An 18,668-nucleotide genomic window follows, 5' to 3' on the forward strand; every position below is an offset into this window, starting at 1 on the left:
TGCTACTTCGCCCGGGCAGGCGCTTGTGGCCCACACCACCGCCGCCCCGTCAACCGCGGCTGTCGCGCCCTCGGCCACTGCGCCGCTGGTGGCGGAGGATGTCGCGCTGGCAGGCTTCGCGGTGTCAACCGCGGCCATCGCGCCCTCTGTCACCGCGCCGGCTGCCCCTCCGACTGTCTCCACGGTGTTCTCACCTCAGCCAGTCTCCTCGATGGGATCGCAGCCGCCGCCGCCGTTTCACTTCGGCCATCTCATCACCATCAAGTTGTCGTCGGACAATTACATCTTCTGGCGCGCGCAGGTTCTTCCGCTTCTTGGGAGTCACTACCTGCTTGGCTATGTCGACGGCTCTCTCCCTTGCCCTCCTGCGCTGGTTGACACCGTGCATGGTCCGGTCTATAATCCGGCTCACCGTGTCTGGACAGGGCAGGATCAGGCGAACCTCTCCTCCATCCAGGGGTCGCTCTCTCCGGCCGTTGCTGGGCTTGTTGTCTTCGCCAAGACGTCCCACGAGGCATGGACTATTCTTGAGCGCTCGTTTGCGGCACAGTCGCAGGCTCGTGTATCCGGGCTCCGTCGCCAACTTGGGGAGTGTCAGAAGCTTGACTCCACCGCCACTGAGTTCTACAACAAAGTTAAGAGTCTCGCCGACACGCTGGCCTCCATTGGACAGCCCCTCACCGACTCCGAGTTCAACTCGTTTATTGTCAATGGTCTTGATGAGGAGTATGACGCCCTAGTCGAGATCATCAATGAGAGGGGCAACTCCACGCCCATACCAGCACACGAGGTCTTTTCACGCCTCCTGCTTACTGAGCAACGAGTCGAGACGCGCCGATCCAGGGGCAATGGCGCCCTCTCGGCAAACGCCGCCACCAAGGGTGGTCGCTCCTCTGCTTCATCCAGGGCTCCTTCGGGGCAGTCACCACCACCCGCCTCGGCCCCTCCTCCTACTGCGACGCTACCAGGGGCTGGCGGTCCACGTGTGTGCCAACTTTGTGGTCGCGATGGGCACTGGGCCTCAAAGTGTCACAAGCGCTTCCAGCGGGGTTTTCTTGGTCTTGGCAATGACGGGAAGGATACACGCAACTTTGCTCGTTAGGCCGCCATGGCTGATCGTCCGCCGCCGCAGAAGCCACAGGGACACACTCAGTCCTACTCCATTGATCCCCACTGGTACATGGACTCTGGGGCGACAGAGCACCTGACCAGTGAGATGGGGAAGCTTCACACTCGTCAACCCTACCATGGCTCCGACAAGATCCACACCGCCAATGGAGCAGGTATGCACATCTCTCATATTGGTCAAGCATCACTTCTCACTAGACATGCCAATAGGAGTCTTCAACTTCGCAATGTTCTTCGAGTTCCATCTGTGACACGTAATCTTCTTTCAGTTCCTAAACTCACTCGTGATAATAATGTGCTTTGTGAATTTCATCCTTTTGATCTTTTTATTAAGGATCGGGGCACGAGGGACATTCTTCTTAGTGGGCGGCTCTGCCAAGGTCTCTATCGTCTGGAGCATCCTGGCGTCGCTCGCGTCTTCAGTGGAGTTCGGGTATCTCCGTCACAGTGGCATGCTCGTCTTGGTCACCCGGCCACACCTATTGTCCGGCATGTTTTGCATCGTCATGAGCTTTCTAGTGTGTCTAGTAATAAAGATGTAGCAGTGTGTGATGCTTGTCAGCAGGGGAAGAGTCATCAACTTCCTTTTTCGGAGTCCAGTCGTGAGGTGAAACATCCTTTAGAACTTGTGTTTTCAGATGTATGGGGTCCTGCTCAGACTTCTGTTAGTGGTCATAATTATTATATCAGTTTTGTTGATGCTTACAGCCGCTTTACCTGGCTTTATTTTATCAAACGTAAATCTGATGTGTTTGACATTTTTGTTCAGTTCCAAAAACATGTTGGACGCCTTCTCAAGCACAAAATTGTTCATGTTCAGTCGGACTGGGGTGGCGAGTATCGCAACCTCAACTCCTTCTTTCAGTCGCTTGGGATCACTCACCATTTAGCATGTCCACATACACATCAGCAGAATGGTTCAGTAGAACGTAAGCATCGTCACATTGTTGAAGCTGGTCTGACTCTTTTGGCCCATGCATCTGTTCCGTTTCGTTTTTGGAGTGATGCTTTCACCACTGCATGTTTTCTCATCAATCGTACTCCCACTCGTGTTTTGAATATGAAGACTCCCATTGAAGTTCTCCTTAATGAACAACCGGACTACACCTTTCTCAAGGTGTTTGGGTGTGCTTGCTGGCCCCATCTCCGTCCATATAACAAGCGTAAGCTCGAGTTTCGTTCCAAGAAGTGTGTTTTTCTTGGTTATAGCTCTCTTCATAAAGGATACAAATGTCTTCATGTTCCCACTAATCGTGTCTACATCTCTCGGGATGTTGTGTTTGATGAGCATGTTTTTCCCTTTGCCAAATTCCCTGTGTCCACTACCGAGCCACCTGTCATGCATTCATCCTCTATTGCTTCTGACCAATTTGATGATGTTGCATATTCTCCTCTATTGTTACCTAACCATGGTGCAGGCACTGGTCGTGGGGCTCGTTTGGAGATTCTGGAAGCGCCATCTTCCTCTTCGTCGCCATCGCCTTCATCCTCGGCACCTTCTGTTGTGCATGAGGAGCACATGGCGCCCCTGCATGGCCTCGGTTTCCGTGCTCATGCACGGCCGATCGACGTCCTGGCCCGGTCGCCTCTGGCTTCTGGGCTGCCTTCGCCATCGTCGCGCCCTGCAACCCCGCCGACTGGGCCGGTCTCCTCGGTCCCCGTCTCGCCCAGGGCGTCGGGGCAGTCATCACCAGGCCTGGCCTCGCCCGCCCCTGCCTCGCCCAGCGTGTCTGGGCCCTTCTCATCAAGGCCGGCCTCGCCTGCTCTCGCCTCGCCAAGGCCGTCTGGGCCGGTGTCACCGGAGCTGTCGTCGCCCACCCTCGGTTCGCCCATGGCCTCTGAGCCCCTGTCGTCGGGCCAGTCTTCGCCATGCAGCCCGGAGTCGTCTATCCCGAGCTCGCCTGAGGTGATTCCTGCATCTCCGGCGACCGTCACGTCTCCGTCACCTTCGCCTCCGCCGGCTCCTGCTGCTGCTCTACGTCCACATACGCGCAGTCGGAGTGGCATTTTTCAGCCTAAGCAAACGTCACGATGGCACAGTTGCTTGGTTAGCGGCGTGCATGTCTGCTGCTCTCGCAGATCCATCCTCTGAGCCACGCACGTATCAAGCTGCTATGCGCATTCCTCATTGGAGAGAGGCCATGGAGCAGGAGTATCAAGCGCTTCTTCGCAATCAGACATGGACTCTTGTTCCTCCACAATCACGGGTAAATGTCATTGATTCCAAATGGGTTTTCAAAGTGAAGAGGCATTCTGATGGGTCCATTGAGCGCTATAAGGCTCGTCTGGTTGCTCGTGGTTTTCGACAGCGTTTTGGACTTGACTATGAAGACACCTTCAGTCCAGTGGTCAAGCCTACTACCATCAGACTTCTTCTCTCTCTGGCTGTTACTCGAGGTTGGTTTCTTCGTCAGCTTGATGTTCAAAATGCTTTTCTTCATTGTGTCTTGGCGGAGGAGGTTTACATGCGCCAGCCTCCGGGTTTCTCTGATCCGGATCGCCCTGATCATCTCTGTCATCTGTCCAAGGCAATTTATGGTCTGAAGCAGGCTCCTCGTGCTTGGCATGCTCGTCTTGCAATGGCTCTTCGTGCTCATGGTTTTGCATCATCAACTGCTGACTCCTCATTGTTTCTTCTTCAAAGGCCTGAGGTTACTATGTACTTGTTGGTCTATGTAGATGATATCATTTTGGTCAGCTCCTCTCAGTCGGCTGCTACTGCGCTTGTTCGCTCACTTGGTGCTGATTTTGCGGTCAAGGACCTTGGGAAGCTTCATTACTTTCTTGGTGTGGAGGTTACTTCTCGTGCTGCTGGCCTTGTTATGACGCGGAAGAAGTACTCTCTGGATTTGTTGCAGCAAGCTGGGATGCTTAAGTGCAAACCGACGACTACACCCATGTCTACCACTGATAAGCTCAATGCTGTTGATGGTGTGCTTCTTTCTTCTTCTGATGCGACCGAGTACCGGAGTATTGTTGGTGGGCTCCAGTACTTGACGATCACGCGACCAGACATTTCCTATGCTGTTAACCGAGTTTGCCAGTATCTGCAGTCACCCCGTGACACTCATTGGTCTGCTGTTAAGCGGATTTTGCGCTATATTCGTTTCACGGTGGCTCATGGTTTGCATATTCGGCCGTCTGACTCTGGTTGTCTTTCAGCATATTCTGATGCAGACTGGGCTGGCAATCCGGATGACAGGCGATCCACGGGGGGTTATGCTGTCTTCTTTGGCTCTAACCTGATTGCCTGGAGTGCTCGGAAACAGGCTACTGTCTCGCGTAGCAGTACTGAGGCTGAGTATAAGGCTGTGGCCAATGCCACATCAGAGATTATCTGGGTACAGTCCTTGCTTCAGGAGTTAAGTATACCCCAATCACAGCCTCCTGTTCTTTGGTGTGATAACATTGGTGCTACATACCTTTCTGCAAATCCGGTATTCCATGCCCGAACGAAACACATTGAAGTTGACTATCACTTTGTGCGTGAACGTGTCTCTCAGAAGCAACTACAGATCAAGTTTATTTCTTCCAAGGATCAACTTGCTGACATCTTCACCAAGCCATTGCCTTTGCCACAGTTTGAGACTTGCAGGCGCAATCTTACCCTTCTAGATTCATTAGAAAGTGGCTAAGATTGAGGGAGGGTGTTAGACTGTATTTCCATGTGTATATTGTAACGTTGTATACCACCTCATTATATATATATATATATATATATGTGATAGGCCACCCCTAGAGGGTTGTGCCGGTTCCCCCCAAAGCCTATTGCCTTACACACCGCTTCCTCGTTGCTTCCGCTGCCACGCGCGCCCCCACCGCTCCAGCGCCCCGCGCGCGCTCAATTTTCACGCCGCTGCTGGAGCCAACGCTGTCGGCCACGCCAAACCAGACGAACGACACGCGGTAAAGGAGTTTTTAGAGCACGGTGCGTTGCGCGGCTGTTGGAGATGCTCTTAGGCCGGCCCACGAGAATGGGGTGCTTAAGCACTGGTTCGATAACCATTTTTCTAACCTTACTGGCACGATAACGGGCGCAAAGGCTCTCAATGATTCGAATGTAAAAACATTCTGGACAACCTATCAATAGGAAGATCTCAAACTGTTCATGGACAATATTAATACAAATAAAATGTTCTCAATCTGCTTAGAAATAAACAACTTAATCAAAAGAGAAAAATGCAAGCAAGCAAGCAACCAATGCAATATGAAGCCACATAGGCCAAAACGCACACGGAGCAAAGACATCATACTACTTTTCCGGGCGGGTTATTCCAGTGTGGGTGGTCAAGGCCCAAAGCACGGTGATGAACTCGCCGCCCTGCACCAGCACACTCTCGTGCCCCATCACACGCTCCTCGTCGCTCGACGGCGCCAGGTACACGAGGAGCTCCGTCCACACGTCAGCAAGCAGCTTCCACGTCTGCTCCCGCTGGGTGTCGCCGTCCCCCGTAGGTTCCTCCCTCAGCATGTTCCCTAGCTTTGTGCCGTTGTGGACCACCTTGCCGTCCTCCCAGGCCGCCGTCGCCTCTCTCTTGGGGGCCGCCATGACCTTGTCGACCCTCGAGCGCCAACACAAGAGGTAGTAGGGGGCGCATTTGAGCGTGGCCTTGAGCTCCTCCTTGGCGGCCTCGAAGACGCGCTCTGACTTTTCCTGGTTGTCCGGGAGGAGTTCGGGGTGGAAGGCCACAAGGTAGGCGCAGTACTTGGACAGCCTCGTTGCCACCATGTGGTACTGGGAAGCCTTGCTTTGCTTTCCCTTGTTAGGAGAGTACTTTGCCTCCATGATGCTGGTGGCGACGTGCCAGGTGAGGATGACCTCCGCGAGGCTATCGCTCCGGCACGCCGGCAAGAGGTCTTCTCTGTTCACAAGAACAGAGCTTCCATTGTTGAGATCAGTGCCATCATGGATGTGCTTCACAAGCGATTCCATGATGGCGTGTTTGGCGCCTTTTGGCACAGGTGCCGTCTCAAGCACCAGAGAGAACATGGATGGCAGGCCGAGGACGAGCGGCCACCGAAGGTTTAGCAGTGAGAACTGCTTGAAGCCAAGGACGGGCTGGCTCAACTTTTTGCGTAACCATAGGATGCGATGAACAAAGCTTGTGAACATCTGGCTTTTACGCCATGACTGCTTTGTCACATAGCTATGGATCAGTGACACCATGAACCAGTTTGAGAGGAGGAAGACGATGAACTCCCACATCTCCTCGTAGAAAAAGATGGCCAGGAGGAGGAAGGTGATGGCGAAGTCCACCGTCGTGAAGAAGGCCGACGGATTGGAGATGGACTTGACAAGGAGGCACATGGTGGTGTTTACGATGCCCGACTTTATGGCGAAGTTGTCCGTGGTGATGCTAGCGAAGGCGAAGCCCGCGTCGCCGAAGCCACAGAGGACGACCGTCATGACGCACAGGCCCAGCACCACCACAGGGAGCAGCAAGTAGTTGGCGAGTAAGAAGAAAGGGCTCGCAAGGACGACGGGGATGACGGAGTGGTAGTACTCACACAGGAAGTTCACTTCGTCGTTCATCATCTGGAATAGCTCCGCCGCCGCCTTCTCTGACCTGTCATGGTAGACGCCGTCGAAGAGTAGGTCACGGCACTCACGAGTCTCTTCCTTGGTCACCGGCGGCAGGTGCTCGAATCTCCTCCGTAGCAGCTTGAAGAGCGCGAAGGAGAAGCACAGCCGCCTGAGTCGCAGCCGTAGGGGTTCCTCGAGGTTGGAATAGGCATGATCCCAGATTTTTCCAACGGTGAGAACGGTGTCGTTGGGGGATATATCCTTCAGCTTGTAGCCGTCAGCAGTTGGTTCTATAACCAGGTCTTCTTCACCCATGACGATGAACTTGCACCTCTTCAACATGGCCTCGCCGCCACCACCTTGGTTATTTCCGGCAGCCGCCCGGTGCTCAACGTCCTCAACGTCGAGGACATGGGCCGACGGCGAATAGTGCTGCTGGTGATCTTGCTGAGCCTGTTGTTGAAATATAATAAGTGAAGGGCGAGCGTTATGTAGGAAAAAAATGGACGAGCATTAAAGCACATGCATTGTCAACTTTTTTAGTTATTGGTTAGCCCATGTAATTTAATACTTCTTCCTTCGTCTCAAAATAAGTATCTCAACTTTAATATTATCTCCGTTTTCTTATAAAGGCCACTATGAAAAATACATTTTGCATCTATATAAGGCCACCAATAGTAATTGAGGCAAAAAATAATGATGTTTTCTCGTACTAGTAACTTGTTTAATATTTACATGCATGTAGTCATAATGACACATACCTACTTTCTACTTATTCCTTCCTTGCATGTATGCAACATATTAATAATCCTGGTGAACAAAAAGAAAAATTAGCTTGCAAAGCAATCATTAAATTCTGAAAACTGCTCCAGGCACGATACAACTGGCAGATCTATGCATGCATGACATCTAAATCCTGCGGCCGGCGCCCTCTTCAATCATGCATATGTCTGGCCAGATTTTATTATCGTCCGTGCATCGTCCAAAGTCTGTCGTGTGCATAGCACGACTTTTAAATTTTACCTTGGTGCCTGGAATCTGAGTTTGTGGACTTGTCTAACCAAAAAAGTTTTCGCCCCGCTTTATATATAAAGCAAACCATCAAGCCACAAGGTCCAACAAGAGTTCACACTGATGCACGCACACACATAGCTGCACACAAGATAGCACAACACAAAGTATAAGAAGGTTCTGCTGAGGTACAACTCAACAAGCCTAGAAAAAAAAAGGAAAAAACAGCGATGGTGCTGATGAAGAGAGTACAACTTTATACTATAGCTAGCATAAAGTTAAGAAACTTATTTTAGGACCGAGGAAGGGAGTTGTACACAATAGCTACATGTAAGTTGTCTTACTTTTAAATTTACGGTAAGTCGCTTTTGTGGGAGGAGAAACAATTGGAGGACTTAGAAAGCAAGAGGATGAACAATAAAAGGGCGACCGTTGGATCTTTATCTAATGCCCTAGAATTGGTTCAAAAAAATCTAATGACTCAGAAAATTGTCTAGCCTAAAATAAATTTTCAGGCCACTCAATAGTAATACCTGTGGTTGTGGTCGACCTGGCTGCAATATTTGTGACATGTAGGAGGTGATGAGACGCGTGTTCTTCCCATGTGCGTAGGATCGCTTGCCAACCTCGGTGAAGGCAATCCTCTGCACCACCTTGGTGGCGCAGAGCACCCAAAAGATGCCGAACACGGCCTTGCGGCCGACTCTCTTGAGGTTGAAGAAGACGAGGCTGCCGAGCCAGACAACGCGTCCGGCACGCTGGATGGTGCCGGAGTAGCCGCGCATGCGGATCTCGTCCACCTTCTTGCGGAGGAGCTCCACCAGGAGCATCCAGAGGAGGATCAAGCCGGCCTGCAGCGAGAGGTCTGGCTCCTCGCGGCGGCCAACCCCAGCGGCAGCGGCCACCTTGCCGGCATTCTTGGCCTCGGAGAAGAGGTAGGACATAACGGGGAGGAAGAGGGAGAGCAAGGAGGAGAGGAAGATCCGGACCTTGGGGTCGAGGATGGCGCTGACGTCGGAGAAGCGGCTGAAGAGGTTGAGGTTGAAGAAGATGCTGGCGAGGGCGAACATGATGACGGAGGCGGCCACCATGGACGACTCATTGCTCGTGTCGGTGTACGAGGCGGTGACGTTGCCCACGTACTTGTCGACGCTCGCCGACGTGTTGGGGTCGCAGAAGCGATGCAAGAGATAGTCGCCGGTTGAGTTGGGCGCGAAGCTGATCATGGCGTTTCAATCTTGTCTTAGTTTTCTACGTGCATACGTAGCATGCATGCAGCTAAGTTTTTGTAGTTGGCTGGCGCAATGCAAAAGCTGGTGACCTTGCATGCACGCCAGAATACTTGTGATGGGCATCGCGTGCTCGAATGGCAAGGCTTTTGATTCGTTTGATCGCGCTCCATCGAAAGCTAGATCAGCCACGTAATGTGTATGACATCATTGCTTGCCGTTGCTCCTGATTCCATAGCATACCTGCTTTCGTCTCTCCCACGATAACACTTCCTTTTTTTCTCTTTATAAGATGGAGATGGAGCGGATGATGCAAATGCGAGAGAGGCTACGTCCAGATCGGCATGGAAATATTTAATCAGTCTTGCCAAGTCTTAGTCCATTTGAACTTGATTATGTCTTAGTCGATGCATATGCTATATTCGTGAGATTTTATGTTGAAATCTATGAGGAAAAATGATTTTTCTTTTCTTTCTTACATGTTCTCCCACTTAGGGCCTGTTTGTTTCATAAGTCTCAGGACTTTTTTAAGTCCCAACTTATAAGTCATAAGTCCCTGCCTGTTTGTTTACATCGACTTATAAGTCCCGAGTCCCTGCCTGTTTGTTTACAGGGACTTATAAGTTGACTCGATCTACGCCGCGTCCGGTGACCTGGGACGAGGTCCTCCCACGCCCTATGACGCCTCCCTCAACGGCAGCTGCGGCCGGGGCGACGAACGGACGCCGGTTAGAGCCGCCTCGGCCTTCGATGTTCAGAGACCGGCTGCGGCCTCCTCCGCCCTGGGGTACGGGCCTCCCACGACCACGTCCAACCGGAGGAAGGCCATGACCGGCCAACTGGTCAAAGAGAAGTTGCTGGTACGAGCCCAACTCCGGGAAGACGTCCGTGTTGTTTTTGAGATCCAAGAAACCCATTCCCCTCCCGAGATTTCCACCGGCGGATGAGCCTTCGGGTGCCTCCTGAGACGAGGGGAATTGGGAGAAGAAGGGGATCTCGTCTTCCTCGTCGGCCATGGCGGCGGCTGTTGAAGCTGCCGGCGGCGGCGACGATCGGTGCGAGCGAGCGAGGCGACGAGGGGAACCGAGGGGGCGATGCGGTAGAAGGTGAGCGGCGTGGGGCGATGCGGTACGCGAGGCGACGAGGGGATCGAGCAGTGCGGGTCCAGATAAGTCCCAATAAGCTCCTCCCTGAGGAGCTTATTTGATAAGTCCCTAATCACCCCAATAAGTCCCAATAAGTCCCTCCTGTTTGGTTTGGATGGGACTTATAGGGACTTTTTTAAGTCCCTAAACCCATAAGTCCCTGGAAACAAACACCCTCTTAGCCGTGAGACCTAGCCACACCTATATTTAATATTTAATAGGTGAACGCGTGGCATACGCTGCTCCATCCTTTTCGTCCACTAGCTGCAGCTGCATCCGGCACATCGCCGGATAAGATGGCCAACAATACGTTAACTCGGGAATGTCCTTCAACATTTTCCGAGGAAATTGCACTAATAGCCAACATTTGAGTTTGAGTAACGAAAATCATACAATAGATCAACTAATCAGTAAAAAACATTGCTTCGATTAATGACTTAATAATGAGAAATAGGACTTGCAGGTCCCAAGTGCCAAGTGACTAAAGGAACGCTTGGATTGAGCCTAGTCAAGCCGAGCTCAGCTCTAGGATTTTTTTTATTTTACAATATTCAAAGTTTCAACAATACTGTTTGCAAATCTGTCTTTTTGCAAGAAAAACAAAAACCTTTGAGAAATTTAATAAACCCGGACAGAGGAATTACATGATAGTCCAAACAGGGTATTTTGAAATCTTTTTATTTTCTTTGAGTCAAAATATTTAGATTGATAACTTGTAAGTACCATATATTTATATAATAAAATTTAATGGCGACGAAGACTATGGCAGAATTTTTCACAAAATATAGGAACATATGGTCATTGGTTTGGTGGGTCCGCTGTTAGATCTATGTAACCTATCCGTTATTTTGCGAACCTACATTATGTAGCATCAAAATAGAAATCTCATGTATTTTCCAATCAACCGCGTCACATACAAACCAACTATGTTCTCGAAAGTCCTCTTCTTATCTCATTGGTGTGTTGGTCTTGGTCAAAAATAAATCATGCTCCAAAATGCTACTCCCTCCAATCCATAATAAGCGTCATAGTTTTGAACTAATGTTGAGCTAACCTTAATTCAAAGTTGCAACACTTATTTTGGATCGGAGGTAGTACCAAAATCAAAGGTTTTAAAGGACAATCTTTTCCAGACCTATACGAATGTGATTTCATCGCAAAAATTTGCCCGCATATGAGACACACATCAATATTTGCTTACCAAGTTTTCCCTGTTTTTTTTTATTTTACTGTTCACCCGAGTTGAAACGAGCTCAAGCTAAGAAACTTCAGGTCCCTATGTTCTACTACACATACAACTCTTTCTTTTGATCGTTGTTATTATAACCAAGTAAGTATCCAATGGCGAACAATGATTCACATGTATGAAAAGCAAGAGAAGCTCAACTCAGTTTGTGGATTGGCGTTGAAGCGGCCAGGCATGAATGTATGTGAGCCTGCCAGACTGACTGCATAGTGGGAAACTAGCCGCTAGTGACATATGGGACGACTCTTCAATAGTTGGGCTATGCCCACCATACACACTTGGTTTATACAATGGCTAAAAGTTATCATAACTTAGAAGCTCGGTTCAACATGTGTGTTGCATTTTAATAATTAGATCTACAAAGAAAGCAAGAAAATCAACCTGAGCCATACAACCGCCGGGCACGACAAGTGTCGTAGAAGGAGTCTTCCATCTGGTTGTACTCACTCCTACTCTCCTAGCACTTGTCGTGTGTGGAGACACTGAAAAGTAACGTTGTGCCTTTTTTAACTTAATATTTGCTTAATATTCACTCCTTTTCCAACTATATTGAATCTTAGGTCTAGCCAACCGTAGTATATAGGCAAGCATCATGTAGTGTCATTTAAGCATTAAGATAATGTTGCACTTCAATTAAAGATGAGACAGGTGATAGCGGTATCATGCTATGATACAACATCATAGCGCACAAAACATTGAAACTTAATGGCAAATAGGTCTTTTACACAAATTCACACTGGGATTATACAAATAAATAAATTAGATGGTACCATTACACTAGACTATGATGCTACGCAATCGGAAGATACAAAGTAAGGTGGTACCATGAAGTATGGTACTAGCCAGTAGCCACTAGCAACACGAGTTACAATGAGATGTTTATGCTTCACGTGTTGGCTCATCGTGCTTCAGTGTCCTAGCACGGATGTAATATGAAAATATAATTACAAGTCAAGAGGCACTATATTTTGAAATGGATGAACTATGGTCTGGCATCTACGGGGGCATATAACATGCATTAACACACTTGATATGTGCTAGTATAGTATAGTTTATATACTGGAACTAGATTAGAAATGGGGCATATCTAAAATTCATAAAAAAGCTTGAAAATATATTCAAGATGTAAGGATAATATACAACTACATGCCATATAATTTCAACTCCAAATCCAATCAACAACTTGATTAGAAAAGAGCCAATCCATGTTGTGAGTAGCACCATATTGAAATCAGAAGTTAGCGTTATCATGATGGCAATGTTTATGATTGTTATTTGGAGTTGTGTATTTAATTTGACCTGAAAAGCTGTCACACAGTGCACTGAAAAGTGTAACATACTACTCCCTCTATAACTACAGTTCGAACTATAAAACATCTTATATTTAGTTACAGAGGTATTATATACTACATGTAATTGCTGCAAAAAAAATTTAAGGACAACCTAATACTGAATTAGGAAATTTAGCCCAAAACTCAGTTTAGCCTCACTAGCAAACCAAACAGACGGTGGTGCGTGCAATATGCTCTGGGATTTTATTCCTCATTTCACCAAAGGAAAGGTAAAAGGCAGCAAACCATCAAGGCTACTGACAATAGTTCCGAGCGAAAATATTGTCACCTTCAAGGATAGTTCCAGGAGATCAGGACATATCCTCTCCTTGATTAGCAAGTTCAGAAAGATGGGAATATTGTGCCCTTATGATGTTCTAGAGAAAAGCAGGACAGTTGGCACGGATGCATGGGTTAATGGCCATACCACGCGAATTTTGATCTCCACATAAGGGATGGACACATACACACACGCGAGGTATATATACTTGTGGACCGCTTATGCATCACTTAAATGAAAAGTTTTTATTTTCAGTCAGATGGATAGGAAACGGACGGCCCGACAATCTTAATGAAAAATGGTTCCTCCGCTTTGTGTTACAAAGCAACCATCTGAGACAACCAACGATAAATGCTGGGGCAGAAACAACACAGTCACGCCCAAAAGAAATGCAATAGAAAATACAAAAAAAACAAATGCCGATAACGGCGGATCGACAAAAACGGCGAAGCCACGTGGTCGCTGCGTCCACCGAAGATCGCCCACCAAGCTCCGAGACCCCAAAGCGCCGGTACCAAACAACAGCTCCAAGAAGGGACACGACAATGACGACGCTGCTGCCAAGGGTTTCCCCTGGTACGCGACGAGGAGAGAGAAAGGGTAGCCCCAACGCCCTCTAGGAAGATCCGGCGGCACCCTCAGGTGCCACCACGTCGGTGTCGGCCAAGCCAACAGGGATTTCTCCCGATCCCAACCTTCACCTCAGGAACTCCGGAGCTCGCCACCAAACCGACCACCACCCTACGCCAACACGGTCATGAAGTTTCCCACGCCATATCACCACGGCACCACGAAGTATGGCGTGCATAAAGAAGAAGACGAGCCGAGACTAGGGCGGCAGCACCGTCGGCACGCGGGAGGGCTCCAATTCCACCGTCCTCGACGGTAGCCGACCAGACGCAATGGCAGGAGCCTACTAGGCCCGTGGCCCCACAGGCCCGGCAGGGCGCTCAAAGGCCCAGACAGCTCCCGCCTTCGCGCTGCAACCGGCACGCCGTCGGTGTCGCCGCCCCTGTCCAAGCCGCTCCCGTGCTTCCCTGCACAGAGGGTGTCAAGGTCGCGCCGAGCCGGCCCGCAAGGGCCTAGATGGGGCCCTATGGGCCAAGATCTGGGCCGGGGTCGCGGCACCGACCGCGCAGCACCACCGGATAGCCCCGCCGCCAAGTGGAGGCACCACCCCTGCGCTCTCCGTCGGCCGTCGCCGCTAGGACACCGGACCGCCATCAGCTGAGCACAACTGCCGCCTCCCTCCGCCCCGGGAAGGAGGAGCACGCGCGGGAACGGGAGGACCCGCTGCCGCCGACACCACCTGGCCAGGTCCGGGGGCGACCGCCGGCAGCGGGGGGAGGAAGGAAGGAGGGGGTGGACGAGGGGAAAGGGAGCGCGCGTTGCCCCGGCTGCCTCCTGGGGAGACGGCAGAGGCAGCGGGACGGGGGGGAGGGGAGAGGGGGGCGGAGCGGGCCGGGGCGCTCGCGCCGTGCGGCCGGCGGCGGCGGAAGAAAAGGGTTGGGGCGTCGCTGGCGGTGGGGGAAACCCTAGCGAGAGGAGGAGTCGGGGCCTTGAGCCCCCGCCAATCTTCTTCTACCTGACAACATTTTTTTTTTCACTATTCAACTTTTTTCCTCCTAATGCCCTGCCACCAGCACCGGCCTGACTGCAGCCCGACCATCCCTTTAAACTCCCACCTCATGTTCTTCTCATGCACTGGCTACCCTCCTCCCCTAGAACCAGTAAACACTAGAACTTTCCTCCACTTGCAACGCAACTGCCGCGTCATCGCCGACTCTAGTTCATTCCTAGCACAAGCTCCGCTGACGCTCGCCATCACCTTCTTTGTCTGCGTTTCTAGGGACTTGGCAAAGTGGAAAAACAACTCGACGGTGCGTTTGCCAAGTTCGGCCCTCGGTGTAGGGGACTTGGCTGGGCTTGGTCGACAATCAGTAATACTGCTGAGTTCTTATTATCAGGAACTTGGCAAGCCGGAAAAATGACAATTGACGAGTACATGTTTGCAAGAACTCCACAAACAAGGGGTGGTTGACAGGACGGGCCGTTAACGGCGATGACACGTGGTGCTCACGTTTGCCAAGTTTCAACTCAGCACACGTTCAACGCATGTGGTGCTGACGCATTGCATATCATGTTTGTCGAGTTCCTCCTTACAGGGACTCGGACTCGGCAACCTTGGCTGAGTTTTTAACTCGGTAGATGTTCTATGCATGTGTAGCTGACGCGTGGCATATCGTGCTTGCCTCCCCTGGCAGGTACTCGGCAATCATTCATCGAGTTTTGAACTCAGCAGACGTTCTACGCATGTGATGCTGACGCGTTGCAAGAAAATGCCTTTTTTGGAAGTGGTGGATACACACATGACAAAAAAAACATATCCATCCAAACGAAGGAATAGTTGTTGAATATGGCCCAAAACAACTAATAAAGAACATGTACCTTAAGGAATTAATCAAAGAAGGCTAGTGAAGCTCCGCCATAATAGTTCTGTAAGGGCATAAAATATATCCTCCACATCGTTTGTAAAAGACAATACATGTCTTCATCAAAACATTAAAGTTTGATTACGCACTTAACAACTTTAAACCAGCTTTACAAACCTATTTCTTTACTAACACAAGTATTCATAGATCGTCACGATTACAGAATACCTGGAGCACACAAGAAGAAATGCCAAAGTACACATCTACTACTTGTGTATCTCCTAAACATCTCAGGAAATGGAACCAAAACAACCAAATAACAGCAGACCCTAAGGAAAATCAAGAAAAGAATACCACATACACGCACTTGCACCAGATGAAACGTGCACATCAACATAAAGCCACCAAAAGCAAAATGACATTAAGCAGTGCAATTGATTGGCGGCGCGGTGACGTTGGATGACCCTTCTACCGGGAAGAAGACGCGAGGGCAGGAGACCTTGATGTCGTACACCCTCGTGCGGAGCCTGCCAACTCGGAACCGCACCGACGCCGACACCACCACCGTGAACCCTGTCCCGTTCAGCCGGCGGCTGACGAACAACCCGGACGTGCCGGTGGCCAGAACGCCGACCGACGCATTGAAGATTGCTGGCGCCGTGCCCGGCCGCAGGTAGTCGTCCGTTGGAGGCGCGGCATAGACCTTAGCATGCATCGTGTTCCGCCCGGTCGCGCTCGTGCTGTTCTTCAGGTCGACGAAGACGCTCCGGTACCGCACCGCCGCGCGCTTCCGGCTGCCGTTCGTGGCGGTGATGGTGAGATTTAGGTACGGGATCTGCTGGGTGCCACCCTTGATGGCTCTGGGATCGCTCCTTGAGGCATGGACGATGGAGAAGCTGATGTGGGCGGGGCCGAGGATGACGGAGACGATGATGATGATGGCGGTGACGGCGAGTGTCCCGCCGAGCGATGCCAGGATGTAGTTCCTGGGAGTCCAAAATTTGGTCTCATCGGCCGTAGCCTTGGTGTTGGTGGTAGGGGTCGTAATATCAGAATGCATCTCGCAGCTGCTGCGTGCACGGTGGCCGGCCGGTGCACGCCTTGTAGCTGCTGCGTGCATGCACGAATTCGAATAAAGTGCGTTGCACGCTAGGGTCCTAATTAAGCAAAGCACTTCTTTTTGTTCGCTCTGCAGATCTCTGTGTGTGTCTCTCACTCGTTACACTCAGAGTCGAATCGCGCTCACATATCTAATTGCGTCGTGGTCTTGTTCACCATGGAGGGCTTAAATCAAACAAGCCCTTTCTCTGTAAAAAAAGATAATTCAAGGCAGAGCCCGGGCTCAGATGAGCCTGGTGAACAGTACCCAGATTTGAAATAAAAAATGTTAAAAAAATTCCAATTTTTTTTGTGGTGCAAGATGCTCCTGTGCGTGAACCCCGTGCCAATTTTTTTGAAGGTTGGACATTCGAGAACCCCGTGGAAAAGAGACAAAACCAGGCATGGCTCATCTGAGCCCGGGCACCAAATCGCCACACTAATATCCCTTTTTTACAGTGTCCTTTTATTTTTACGGCATGGCTTTTCCAGAAAGAGCTGTCCTTTGAAAAAAAGTACTACTTTGAACCACATCACATAGTTGAATTGTTAGGAGAACAATGATATCCTCACAGTGGTACCCTCAGTTCACCAAGGTTCAAGTTCTGGACTTTAAACTGCTACTCGCATTTTCTTAGATTTATTCCAGTCTTTCTGCGATGTGCGTTCATTAGAGCCAACATTCCCGTCGACTACAAAGACATCTGTGACGACTTTGTCAAACTCAAGATAACGTGCCGGCTCAATCTCTCGAAGATGCTCATAGAGATAAGATGTGATGTGTACGTTCATAACGATGAGTGTATGCGCATTTGCACGAGTGTGAAAAAATTATTACTAGAGGTGGGTGGCCCATACATGCATCATCGCATGTGCTTACTTTGCGTGCGGTGGCTCGCGATGCCATGTAGGAATACGTGTCGGTCCGTCTATTAGAGCCCATGTAAATATGGTGTAAGGCTTGCTATATATTCGTCCATGTAGATGCGTACACGCCGAAGCTGCGCCGACGGGAAAAGCAGGTAATCCAAGACTCCTACGCATGTCGCCGACGGCAGACGATGCCCTCGACGGTGGCGACGAGAAATCAATCTTCCGGTGCCTCGACGCGGCGCGCTACGTGGTGGCCGCGGCGGTGACCGTGCTCATCGTGACGGTCATCGTGTACGCCATCACCGTGGTGCTCCGCCCAGCGGAGCTCTATCTCGGGGTCGTCGGAGGCTCCGTCTCCGTCTCCGTCTCGGTTGTGGGAGGCTCCGTCTCCGTCTCCGTCTCGGTTGTGGGAGGCGACAAGCCTTTCAGAGCCGTGGTCAACGGCGACAACCTCACCTTCTCGCTGACCGTCCGGGCCATCAACCCCAGCGGCCGCGTCACCATCTACTACACCGGCATCGTCGCCAAGCTCAAGAGCAACATGTCGTCGGACTCTTTCCTCACCCTGAATTTGCCCCGCGTGGCCTTGGGGCCGCAGTCGAGTGTGGACATCACCGTTGCGATTAGTACGTTCATGATTGTTCCTGAGCAAGGGTACTATTTCAAGCTGTTGGCCAACGGCAGCAGCCTCGACGACGCCATGATTGTGCTCACCGGCACCCGCACCGTCGAGATTTACTCCAGCAAGTACAAGCCCAAGGAGACTGTCGTCTACTACTGCTCGCCCATCGCCATCGGCGACGGTGAGGACAAGGACGGCGACAGTACGGCTGCAGTCGACGTGCGGTGCACCGATCAGAATCAGCCGGCCAGCATCTAGCTAGGCGACGTGAAAGGTCGACGGGTGCGCGCGTGTGTGTCCAATGATTGTTAATACTTCCCGTTTGTTTTCTTGATTCGCCTAATTGACTGTAGATATTTAATTCATGTTGGTGTGAATGATTGATATAACTTTTGTTGTCTTTCAAAGGGGTGAATGATAAATTTCACAGCGTGCAAACTTAATTTGAAAACGACCAACGCCGTCCACCTTCCTTTTCTCCCTGACATATCTTAACTGCTTCAACAGGCTACATGATCATAACTGCACTCACTGACCCATTTATCTTGCTTGCTGCAAATTCATCAGCTGGGCAATGCGAATTTTCTTTCTGATTTCAGTACAAACATAACATCAAATGGCATAACAATTTTAATTTCCTAGGTTGTGAAGTATTTTGACAGCAAATATTTTTGCAAGCATAACAAAGAGGAGGAAGTAGGGTTCACCATTAGGGCTCGGGGACGAGGGCCGCAGCGTCGGAGTTGAGG

General features: G+C 50.4%; 2 protein-coding genes across 2 annotated transcripts; one reads left to right on the forward strand and one right to left on the reverse strand.

The window, feature by feature from the left end:
• Positions 1–5,250: 5,250 nt before the first annotated feature.
• LOC119288070 lies at positions 5,251–8,894 on the reverse strand. Its single transcript, XM_037567691.1, has 2 exons — positions 8,197–8,894; positions 5,251–7,105 (listed from the first exon to the last, which is right to left on the reverse strand). The coding sequence occupies exons 1-2, from the start codon at positions 8,887–8,889 to the stop codon at positions 5,381–5,383; spliced, it is 2,418 nt and encodes an 805-aa protein (XP_037423588.1). The 5' UTR covers positions 8,890–8,894; the 3' UTR covers positions 5,251–5,380.
• An 8,521-nt stretch (positions 8,895–17,415) lies between these two features.
• Positions 17,416–18,271, forward strand: LOC119289818. The gene has a single exon (XM_037569028.1). The coding sequence runs from the start codon at positions 17,467–17,469 to the stop codon at positions 18,175–18,177; it is 711 nt and encodes a 236-aa protein (XP_037424925.1). The 5' UTR covers positions 17,416–17,466; the 3' UTR covers positions 18,178–18,271.
• The last annotated feature ends 397 nt before the right edge of the window (positions 18,272–18,668 follow it).

The sequence above is a fragment of the Triticum dicoccoides genome, chromosome 4A, assembly GCF_002162155.2.
Source record: "Triticum dicoccoides isolate Atlit2015 ecotype Zavitan chromosome 4A, WEW_v2.0, whole genome shotgun sequence".
Classification (NCBI taxonomy): Eukaryota; Viridiplantae; Streptophyta; class Magnoliopsida; order Poales; family Poaceae; genus Triticum; species Triticum dicoccoides.